Source organism: Sebastes fasciatus, chromosome 10, assembly GCF_043250625.1.
Source record: "Sebastes fasciatus isolate fSebFas1 chromosome 10, fSebFas1.pri, whole genome shotgun sequence".
Taxonomy (NCBI): domain Eukaryota; kingdom Metazoa; phylum Chordata; class Actinopteri; order Perciformes; family Sebastidae; genus Sebastes; species Sebastes fasciatus.
Window position 1 is genome coordinate 5,760,736 of NC_133804.1, and position 12,300 is coordinate 5,773,035.

General features: G+C 44.6%; 1 protein-coding gene across 3 annotated transcripts in view; it reads left to right on the plus strand.

Moving 5' to 3' along the window:
- Positions 1 to 12,300, plus strand: part of LOC141774942 (storkhead-box protein 2-like) — a 72,345-nt gene that overhangs the window by 51,855 nt on the left and 8,190 nt on the right. For all 3 annotated transcript variants that reach the window (XM_074647763.1, XM_074647764.1, XM_074647765.1), the window contains exon 3: positions 5,748 to 8,172. In XM_074647763.1, the coding sequence (XP_074503864.1) occupies positions 5,748 to 8,172 (2,425 nt within the window). The remainder of the gene's footprint in view (positions 1 to 5,747; positions 8,173 to 12,300) is intronic.

Here is a 12,300-nt window from a genome sequence, read left to right on the forward strand (position 1 = left end):
AAGCATGCAATTTAATTTCAGTTGGACTTTAAAACATGCAGCTTCTGTGGCAGTGTGAATGCAAATTTTATAAAAGAGATCAAGCCTTAACATGGACAACTCCAGGATCACTGTATCTTGTATGAATATTGAATATTATCCATTTTTATGCAATTTAATAGCTATATTTTTTCCCAAAAACATTTAAACTGATGGGTGCTGTGGATGAAGGGGTACTTGAGCTCATCTGACACTAAAAGATCTACTAAAGGTTGAGGCTGCTCTACTCTCGCAATCTCACACACCGGCCATTATGCCAAGCATCTGACTCATGGGTCGTGTACATGATAAACTTGGGTCTTATTTTCATAGGATTGGCAATTAGTACTCTCAGTAATAATAACATTATACTCACCAAGTGTCAGTAGGCAGTATATTTTTGGCATCATTGGACAAAAATTCCATAATAACCTTTCAGCATATTGTAATTCAAGTGTTCTGAGAGAAAACTAGACTTCTGCACCTCCTCATGGTTCTATTTTCAGGCTTTAAAGAATCTGTCCCGTGACGGGAGACTTTGGCCAATCACAGGTCATTTCAGAGAGAGAGCGTTCCTATTGGCTGTACTCCGGCTGGTGGGCGGTGCTTGGTATTTCCTCAACAGATCTCAACATGGCTGCTGGGTCACAAACTTTCTCATTTTACAGCTAAACAGTACACTACAAGATGATTCTGAAAACATTTGAGGAGAGAAATTGACATTACAGTAACAGAATATTGATTCATATTTGATCAGCGCTGCCTAGTTTGACCGTTTGGTCGGAGTTCGCGAGTGATTGACAGCCGGCTCTCATAGATGGAAGCTGGACGGCAGACTCCAGATCAGCTCTGACTGCTTGTTTTTCTCCGGTCTGTGTAATCTTGCAGATGCCGTTAGGAGCACCGGAGGACACAGAGGCACATGATCTTTTTCAAATTACCTGTCTAATGAACTACTGTCACGATATAGTGACCGTTTTATAGAAATAACTTTTTTTAATCATATTTGCTCCATTTCTACCCACTGCTGCTTTAATTACTCAGTTCTGGGAATACAATGACATCACTAATAAGAAGTATAATAGGTCAGCACGAGCGATAAGATGATCAGACAGGCTGGACAAAAGGAGAAAATTTGTCAAACTGAATTAGGAAAACAAATGAGAACGGTAAAATGATCCTCCTCCTCAAACTGTCCATTATAAACATCCCTCACAGTTTACACACCCACTTCCTGCTTCCACTTTGACCCACTGTACTTGAGATGAGATGAGAGCATGGATGTATAAAGAGAACCTGATACAGTGTTGGAGGCCGGGCCCCGTTCTTTCCTATGAAAGTTGCTCAGTGAAGCATGACGCCAAAATGGCTCGACCTCCGAGTGGAAAAGTACCCGGATCTTCTGGCGATCTTCCGCATCCATTGGGCCCGTAGAGCAGGCACAGTAGCGTCCGCTCGGTCACATGGCTCAGTCACAGGGCTTGCTAACTCCGCCTGTCTCATTCACATGAGTGAACAAGTGTCGGGTTTATATGGGGACACTTGAAACATTTAATTACGACAGCATCACCCGAACGTGTCGATTAGCGGAGCGAAACAAAAGCAGACTGGACGGAGAGTCCGTTTCCCCAACAGCATTCAGGCAGTCTCCCACTGCAGATTCACACTGTGCCAAAGTAATATCTAATGCTATAAGAGTGTTTATCGCTGCATATATGAACACACCATCGTAAACAATACACAATTCAAGCACATGGTCGAAGTGCGTGAGCCTTCACTTGTGCATTTTAGTCTGTTGTGCCTGCCCTGTATAAACTAGCATAAGCAGCAGTTTGTACTAATTACTGTAGAAGACCTATTCTTTCAATTAAGATTTGTCAATGAGGTAGTGTTTATGTTCCTTATGTAAGCCATGCTTTTGTAAAGGCAAACATTTGTTTACTTATTTTTGCCAAAGCATGTTGAAATCAGAAATTAACCTCCTCGCTGTAACATAAATTTACCGAACCGAAAACCGTGACCCCAAAACCGTGATATGAACCGAAATGTGAATTTTGTGAACCGTTCCACCCCTAATATCTACTGAGTTACAGACATCTCTTTCCAAATGTAAGTTGATGGGAAAAAGTCTTTCTGGGCCCAATGGCATCGCGTGACGGGCACGGAAGTTGTAGTACCGCCGTTTGGCCACTACGAAAATTGGCATCAACAACCGGTGCTCTTCCTGGGGGGGCTTGGATGAGAGATTATTAGCAACATTTCAGGTGCACTCACTTTAAGTTTTACGGGCAGATGAAATCAGTAGCTATGCAGTACACCACCTGCTCTCAGTGTACTCAACCGGTCTGGACCTGGAGCCTGTCATAAACTGTCATTCACACTATTCTCATCATTAATAGAAGACGGCTGGTACAAGTTTCCCCCTGATGCCGGTAAACTGAAGGCACGGAGTGATCAATGTAACATCAACATACATCTTGGTGTGTATTACATTGTGGAAGTGTGAGTGTGTGTAGATGTCCGGATTAGCCCGTCCTGAATCCATAGCAGCAGCTCTCAGACACAGCCTGTCTCCACCTCCTTCCCTCTGCTCGGCCTTCTTATCAACAAGATGGAGAGGAAAGGGGATGGACAAACACTCTCTCTCTCTCTCTGTGTGTGTGTGTGTGTGTGTGTGCGTGTGTGTGCGTGTCTGTGTCTGTGTCTGTGTGTGTATGTGTGTACGTGTGATTGTGATTTTGTGTGAGTGTGTGTGTGTGTGTGTAGTCTGTCTGTCTGCATTGAGTTGCATCATTCTGGCTGGGCTGAAAGGCTGCTATGATGTAACTGGCAGTAATACCTCGAGACTGACAGAGGGAGAGAGAGCAGGAGATACTGAGGAGAGAGAGAGAGGGATGGAGGTTAATGGAGGGAAGAGAAAGGAGGAGAGAGAGAGAGAGAGCAGGAAAGAAGAATAGAGAAGAAGCAGAAAGGATAAATGAGAAAGAGAAGAGAGGAAAACGGGAGGAGGGTCGAAGCAGAACGGCTGTATGGACGTTTGTAAAGTGAAATGAATGAATGCACGCGCTGTAAAAGAAAGAGGATGTCTGACCACGTCTCCTCTCAGAACATCACCACCCACCACTGAAGTGACCGGTCAGATCACAAATAGTCCAGAAGTTCCAATTAGGAAACTTTATTGCAGAACAAGTGGCTTGACAGGATGTACAAGAATACCTTTGTTAACAGTTTAAGCTTGTTTGTGAGTGTATGTGTGTTTTTGTACAATTCAACGGATGCACACTTACAGTCAAAAACAAAGGCGGTAACACTCGTTTTGGGCTCGATCGTTCTAACGACTGAAACAACTCTCCTGTGGTGTTCGTGAACTGCACTGTGGAGAAGGAACATACCAATGGAGGCTGGTCCACAGAGGCAGAGGAGGTTCCTCCTCTATTTTTTGAGAGGCAAGAGGGAGTCCAAAATATAAAAAAAAGAGTAATTGGTTGAAATGAACCATTACCACATCTCAATATCATTTATAAAATATTTTGTCTTTCTTCTTTGGAAAAAATCCATTATTCAAATCCTCGTTAAAATCCCTCAACAGCGACACCTGCAGGGCGGAGGGGAAAGGGCAGCATGTGTGTGTGAAGTGGTTGTGGGCATCGTGAGGGGGCGTAGAGGAGGACGAGCACCTGCTGTCCTCCCTTGAGGCGGGACCTCTTCTATCAACTCAATGCATTTCATTTTTTTCATGCTTATCTGTGATTGGCCAAAACACGTAAAATGACATCAACCCTTGGAGTGTTACCAATCAACAACCAGCAGAATACAAGATTGACAGCGGGTTGTATTCTACGTGATGAACTATATAACTGAAGTATCAGACAGCAGCATATTAGGAAATAAATTATAACGTGCAAATTGTGAACTACTTTTAAACACATAACAAAACAAATACTTTTAATTTAGGGCTTTTTATTGAGTTGTAGATAGCTACTAAGTAAAGGATAATGTACAACTAGCGGGTCAGTGTCGTGAAAGAATCCCTGACAAGGAGATGCTGCACCCCGTCGCATCGGGGTCTCTCATCGCCCTGACGGGGATTCTTTCTCAACATTGACCAGCTAGTTGTACATTATCCCGCTTATAACACGGCTACTTACTGAAGAAATCAATATTTTGACACAAAAATAAGCTGTCTGGGCTGGACCCACAGTTACAGACTTCTAGTGACACATTACAAACACTCCTGAGGCTGCAGTGATTGTCTTTAAGAAATCTTATAAGCCATTGTTTTACTGCTTCATTTTTCATGTTACATAAGAAAGTAGCCTATAGGCAACTAGTGTAGTAGTAATAATAATATTCATTTACATAACACTTAAGCGCAAAGTGCTTTCCAGATTAAAAGATTTACAGAATAAAAATAAAATAAATCAGAATCCCATGTAAGCCCCCCCCCCTATATGACATATAAAAATGAGAGCACTTATATCAAGCAGCACTGAGCTCATACATCAAATGAAGGTGCAAGTGCAAAAATAAGAGGAATAACTAAATAAAATGACATGACACCGTGGGTTGGTTTTCCTCCTGTCCTCCCCAATTGTTTTAGTCACCAGCCGCCACTGATATGTACCTGCATGTATGAGATCATTCTTATAAAGTTGAAGTATTTCTTTTAATCATAGATAAGGTGTATTGAAAAGAGGAAACATATCTAACAAAGACAAATAATGACAGATAAAAAGAAGCAGTAGCACAGAGGTTGAGTGAACACTGTGTCAGTCTGAAGGAGGTAACAGAGAGGGACAATACATGATGAATTGTAACGGTGCACATGTTCAGACAGTATCTCCTCAAAGGCGTTCATGCTGTTGCACTCGGTTGTACATGTTAAAAGTGACAGAGGTAGTTGTGTGGAGAATGAAAAACCTACCTACTTTCACACAGAATTGTAGGATCATTTGTTTCTGAAAGTTAGAAACACGGTTTCAGACGCTCTGAGACAATCTGACACGCACTGTGTTTTAAACAGGCCTTTAATAATCAATTTCTGTGGAGGGATGCAGGCTCTATTAAGATTTTTAAACCTAGAGTGGATAACTAGTTATTTTTAATCTGGTTGCCCAGATTCCCTTTTTCAATATTTATTTATTACTGTATTTGAATGTTTCTATGAACTGTAGTGTACTGTTTCTGCAACTGCAGTGAATACATGTACTCACTTTAACAGTTAGCATGGGGATAATATTACACCTGCATGCTTTTAAAGATTATTTTCTACTTCACCGTCTACAGTAGATGAAATATCAAAACCATCAAAAGTGTACTTCTTACTTAGTTGTACGTATGTTGCTCCATTTATAAGAACTATATATTTTTTCTGTAGTAAATTATATATTTTTCTACACTTTCATTCTACAAAAGAGATTTTAAAAAAGACCCTGAAAAAAGATTTTTTTTTAAAAAAAGGGACCTCCAGGAGCCCTGGATGAGGTCCCAGGCAAGATGAATTTCATTATTTCAGTCTCTTGAGGTCAGCATTATGAGAGTATGTGCACATTTTCATACTGGGAAGTTGAACATAGTTTTTTGGTTTTACACATAAACATATTTTTTTCATAAAAAAAAATCTCCTGAAGTGTGATTCCTTTGAGTTAAACTTAACAAAAAGAGAATCTAATGTGGTCCTGTGTGAAATGCGTCTACTCCAACTACTTTTTTTCTCTGATTTTTCTCAGGTGTTCCCACACCAACGGAGGAGGTTCTGCACCACACGCTAAGCATGCTGGTCCGTGAGCGGAAGATCTACCCAACGCCCGACGGATATTTTATCGTAACCCCTCAGACTTACTTCATCACTCCGAGCCTAATCCGAACCAGCTCCAAGTGGTACCACTTAGACGAGCGATCCGCCGACCGACACCAACAGCAGCCACATCAGAACCAACAGCAGCATCAGCAGACGCAGTGCACCTCCCCTCTCTCCGGCACCATCACCCCGTCCACCTCTGGAGCCACGCGAGATCGAACGCACCAGAAGTCCAGCCAAAACCACAGCGGGGGAGGTGGAGGAGCTGTGGATGCTTTTTTCAACAACGCTTACCGTGGAGACGATCCCCCTAGCCACCACACCACCCTGCAGCGTCGATCTCCCAAAGACCACCGGGAGGCGTACTCGTCCCCGCACTCCCCACAGACACCTCCTCAGCAAACAGGAGGCAACACAGAAAAGAGTCGCACCACCCTTGGGTTCCCCTTCAAGACGGACACGCTCACCAAACACCGAAGCGGGGGAGGAGGGGGAAGTGGAGGAGGGGGAGGGGGAGGAGGAACCGGAGGAACCGGAGAGGTAGAGAAACCAGCAAGTGGAGGAAGTGGTACAGGAAGTCGGAAATTTGGTTTGAAGCTGTTTCGTCTGAGCTTTAAGAAGGACAAGACCAAGCAGCTGGCCACCTTCTCTGCACAGTTCCCCCCGGAGGAGTGGCCGCTCCGCGACGAGGAGGCGCCCAGCCAGCTGCCGCGCCAAGTAGAGATGGAGATCATCCGCAGAATCAACCCTGACCTCACGGTGGAGAACCTCGCCAGGCACACAGCGGTCATGAAGCGCCTCGAAGAAGAGCGCGCTCAGAGGAGCAAAGCGTCATCGGCCAATCAGAGCTCCAGGAGTAGGAGAAGTGGGGGCAGACACAGGAAGCAGTCTCAGACCAAACTCAGCCGCTCGCACAGCAAGACGAGGGCGTCCCGCGGCGAGCCGAGCGACGGTTCCCACCTGGAGCTGGCCGAAAGGGACTACAGAGCCTACTCGTCCTCGCTGGCTCGGTCGCCGAGGGAACACGCCCTGGCCATGGAGCGACAACGGGCCCGCCTTCACCTGGCACACAGCAACCCCAACATCCTCGACTCCTCCCACCTGCCCGTGACGCCGGAGTGGGACGTGTCCGGAGAGCTTGCCAAGCGGCGCACAGAAATGCCTTTCCCCGAGCCAAGCCATGGCCCCTCAGCCCACCACTCCAAAGTCCACCGCTCGCACTCCCACACCCAGGAGAGGAAGTCCAGGAACGAACGCAGTGACAAGGCGAAGGAACGCTCCAGATCCATGGACAATTCTAAAGGACCACTCGGAGCCGGGTTGATCGGACCTCCCGATTATTACGACGACCGGAGCCGTTACTACACCGACGACGGCACCCTGCGAGCCAATCAGAGCTCTTCTCACTACCCTCGTGCCACCCCTCCCTCGGCTAAACTGCCTGTGGATTCTCTGGGGTTGGATGGTGGCAGGAGTTTAGAGAAGAGTAAGAGCAGGGATAGCCTGCCGGCATATTCACCCAAACCACTGCTCCCCGCCATCCCTCCCGATGATTACTTCCAATGCGCCGGTTCCTCTGAGGCTGCTCTCACAGCAGTGAACTCACTGGGAACTCTAGGCAAAAGTAGCCATGACGGATTAAAACTAGGCAGCGCTGACAGGCAAACGGACAGACATACACCCCATCCTCTAGAAAACAAGGAGGACTTGTCGAAGTTGGGACCTAAGGGTGGCAGCCTGCCTCCGATACCCCTCTCTATTCCCGAACCCTCCCTTCCTAATGGAAGACCTCCCCACAGTGCCTCCTCTGGTCAGGAGAAACGTAAGGAAATCTTTAGTAAAGACACACTCTTCAAACCTCCTCCTAGCCTCCCTTTGCCCGGCTACAGCTCCCTGAGAAAACCCCCGGCCCACGCCTCCTCTACTATGTCCTCGTCCTGCGATGCACTTGATTCCCAGGAGGCCTTTGATGCTCCCAAACCTCTGGTGGCCACACCGTCTGCTCCCCCACAGGGGATCGAACCCGCCACCAGTGCTGCAGAGGCCTCCTTTGACTACTACAACGTCTCAGATGACGACGAACTCGACGAGGGGGGGACTAAGAGTCGAGAGGACGAAAAGGCCGGAGGAGGTGTTGCTGGAATGGGAGGAGGTGGAGCAGGGACCATGCAGTGGCTGTTGGAGAGAGAGAAGGAGAGGGATCTACAGAGGAGGTTTGAAAGAACCCTCACCTTCCCTGGTGCTAAAGAGAACCTTCCAGAGCCCAGTCAGAACCAGCAGTCGGCCCACTCTGCTAGACTTGACAGTATGGACTCCAGCTCTGTCACTGTTGACAGTGGATTCAACTCACCACGGTGAGAACATGTATACACATACTGCATACATACACACCTCATAGTTTCTGTTCCCGGTACAATATAGACACATGTACTACCATACTTGCTTAAAAAAGGGAGGATTTCAGAGGCTTTATTTGCTGCATTCTGGTGACTTTAAAAGAGTGAAAATAACTAAATAATAAGTACACTGCAACATGTTAAACTTTTAATGCGCTCTGAAACCCGTTATGCCGCGCCACGATGACTTTTCGCTGCATCGGGCAAAGCCCAACTTTGGGCGTTGCACGCTGTGGCGAGCTCAGCTCAAACATGAGCTCAAACTGCGCTGTGTCGCGAGCATAGACTGCTCTCTTCCGCCGGGAAACGACAGTTGGTGTAGCTCTATTGTCGTCCGGGTGGAAACAGTAGGGATTATGCTAACTGTTCAGTTCCAGAAACAGGCTAAGATACGGGAGAATTGTGACCCCGGGAGGAAACCGGGAGAGGGCGATGAAAAACAGGAGTCTCCCGGGAAAATCGGGAGGGTTGGCAAGTATGTGTACCGCTCTCATTTTCCGTTTATCAGATTGCACTGTGGGATTGTTAGCCTAAATGTTTTCATTCATTTCTCTTTAGTTTTGAGGTAAGCTGATTGTTGTTGTTTTTAGCCCCACTGGCACACGAGAACAGAGAAGACTGCAGGAGACATTTGCAAGAATAAATCCTGTCCTTCTGCAGTTGTAAAGTATTATCAATAGTTTTTCAACAGACACAGTCTGGGTCAGTCACCGCGGTTGAATTTCAGCCTACATGTAGGTTTTTTTCAGCTCATCATTGTTGAATCAGAGCAGCTGATATTGTTAGGGGGAGCAACAAGCTAGAAGATGTACTGAGGGGGTTCACACAGATACTGATATTGATAAGATGCAGCTTTTTATATCGTTGACTGTTGTAGTCAGATTTTTTTAAACACTTTCTAAATAAAAAGGGAGTTCAGTTCTCGTTTAAACTTGAAAGTGTAAATGACGGCGGCATAAAGGGGACATAAAACCAATGATATGTTGATCTTTACAAATCCAGACTCCATAGTCTAACAATGGCATGTTTCAATCAAATCGTTGATTTAGAGAATCGTGAAGCCCCTACTGGGTATTGTTTACAATTGCCACTTACGTGCAGCAACTGGTTGTCAGCTGTTCACCAAACTGCTTTACTAAAAGGACCAAAGAGACCAGGGAGGCTGGCACCACTTTCCACACGTCAGTATAGAGCAGATGAGTGTAGATTTATTATTAGTATATAGCGCTCCGCGTGTCCGTCCTTCCATCCGTTAGCGTGTCACACTTTCATTTCCGGAGCAGAACTCAGAAACTATTTAACTTAGGAACTTTAAATGTGGTATGATGGTTGACAGTGAGGTCTAGTTATGTCTTTTGGGGGTTAGAAGTCCAGGGTGCCCAAACGTTTTGATAATAACAAGCTAGATTGTGCTCAATAAACTAATTCCATTAGTTCAAAAAGGGCAAAACCTTTGGCCCTACTTTAGTAGGGGTCTCAAGTGGTTAGCGGGGGTTATGTGAGCCATGCTTACTTTAGCCTTGTTTTTTTACTTGTGGGTCAACTAAAACTACAAAAAGTCTGTGAACTAGGCAGGGTCTGAAATTCAGTTTTTTTCCTCACCTGCCACTGTGGCAGGTCACTGAACATTTCTACCGGCCAGTTTTTTTGTCGGCCACTTCTGAAATCTATCTAGAAGGCTTTAGTACTGTAAACACTGAGTCAGTGGTACCAGACAGTACAAATATGGAATATATCATGTAACCTTAATTTTCATTTTGGCATTGCTTTTTAAAAAATTATATTTCTTCATATATATATATGCCATGGTGGCAGGTGACCTGAAAGTTTGACCTGCCTCAGCCAACATTTACCCTGTATTTGTCAGGTGTCAGGTGCGAATTTCATTCCCTGGAACTAGGTAACTTTACCATTTAGCTTGATCTGTTAGCTAAACGCTAGAGGGCTTTTATGTTGAAAGAAAAACAGGAAGTGTTGTTTAAGATACTTTTTTTTTCTTACCTTTTTTCATGTCCGTGACCTATTCTACAGATATTGACATTGAAACTGTAGTAATGTTGCTGGTATGATGTCAATATACAGTCAAAACAAGGTCTATGTGTGGCCCGGGCGTTATACAGCCAAATTAGCTAAATAATAAGGTGGAATTCTAGTCTATCAACCACAACAGAGTATCACTGTTTAAAAAATAATAATAATCTGAGATTTCGAGAATTAAGTTTTAACATTACGAGAAAAAAGTCTTGATATTTCGAAAATATAGTCGTAATTTGAATGTAATATTTCAAGATCAAAGTCAGAATAGGTTGCTTCGAGTCATATGTGCATGTTTCCTGGTTGTCCATAGGCCGCTGTAGCCTTCAGTTAATTTGACTTGTAAAGGGTTTGGATTGCAATGTGGCATCTTTCCTCTGACCGGTAGCTCCGTGTCGTTGTCTCTGCGTCCCCTTCACTCGGCGGCTGTGGCTCAGAGGGTAGAGCAGGTTGTCCACCAATCGGAAGATCGGTGGTTCGATCCCCGGCTGCTCCGGGTCACATGTCGATGTGTCCTTGAGCAAGACACTTAACCCCAAATTGCTCCCGGAGGCATAGCCATCGGTGTGTGAATGAGTATTTAGATTAAATCCTGATGGGCAAAAGTTGGCACCTTAGCAGCCTCTGCCATCAGTGTATGAATGTGTGTGTGAATGGGTGAATACTGACATGTAGTGTAAAGCGCTTTGAGTGGTCGGAAGACTAGAAAAGCGCTATATAAGTCCAAGTCCAAGTCCAAGTCCAAGTCCATTCACTCAGAGACAGCTTCGCTCTGTTTGAGACTGTCTCACTACTCCAGGATGCTTCCCACTGAGAAGCTTGCGGGAAGCGGCTGTGAGCTGCACTTTATTGGAGGTGGTGAAGTTAACATTTGTGTAGAAAGCTACACAATGGTGGGATTTGTGCCCGATCAGAAGTGTTTTCAGTTAGTTTCATCTTTTCCACCTCCGATGAAGAGCAGCATACAGCCGCTTCCCCTTTGTCTCATCCAGAGACTGTCTGTCAGACGGTGTGAAGGGAATACTACCACATCAGCAGAGCAATGACATAATGCACAGCAGATTATAGGACAGGTAGATTCTGGCTGCCTTTCACATCATCACCATTGAGCTCTGTCTCAGCTGTCTGGAGAAAACTTTTTTCCTCGTAAAAATAACGACTTTAAAATTCGTAATATAAAATATATATAAAATATTATGACTTTATTCTCGTAACATTACAGCTTTTTTCTCAAAAAAGAGAACACAGATATATGGGATATTTTTTGAATGTGCAGAAAGTTTTGAACATGAGCAGAAATCTTGTTGAAACACATACAGTATGAGCTAATAAAGTCCATGGGTTTATAAATTCATTAAAATGAATTACTTAATTATTGACTGGAACAGGTGCCACATGCACATTTATGCAGGGTTCAGACTACACATTGTTTTTGTCTGTTCCGATGGTCACTGTGTCAGATTTGGTGATTTATAGAGTCATAAATTCTTGCCGTGACTTGGTCGCGACGTGACAGACTACACGTTGTTTCCCGACCAGTCATAGCTTGGGATGTCATGTGCTAGGAAACAACTTCCAGGAACAGGAATGTACACAAACAACGGCAGTATGATGATGCCGGTCTTGTGTTAAGAAAAGCCTTGACATGAAAAAAGACATTTCCACCATAGATTGGTGCATAACAATTCACCAGAATGCAGATAAAGTTTTTCCTCAGACCCCCCGCTTAATATGTATTCCCCGATGGCAAGCCGTTTTAACATTTAATGGCTAGACAAGATATTCATTAGAGATATCTGCAACGCCATTTTTCCTCGTCAAAATTCTAGTTCAAGATATCCCTAATTCTATTTTGACCCGGCAAAACTCAAATTTTAGATATCCGTAATTACACTTTGACTAGTACGATTCAAACTACTTTTGCCATTCATGTGTATGGGGTTTTGTCATTACAGATATCCACAGTTCAGTTGCGGATATCCGCACCTGAATTATGACTAGTCGTAATTCCAGTTTCAGATATCTACAATTTAATTCTGACTAGTCAGAATT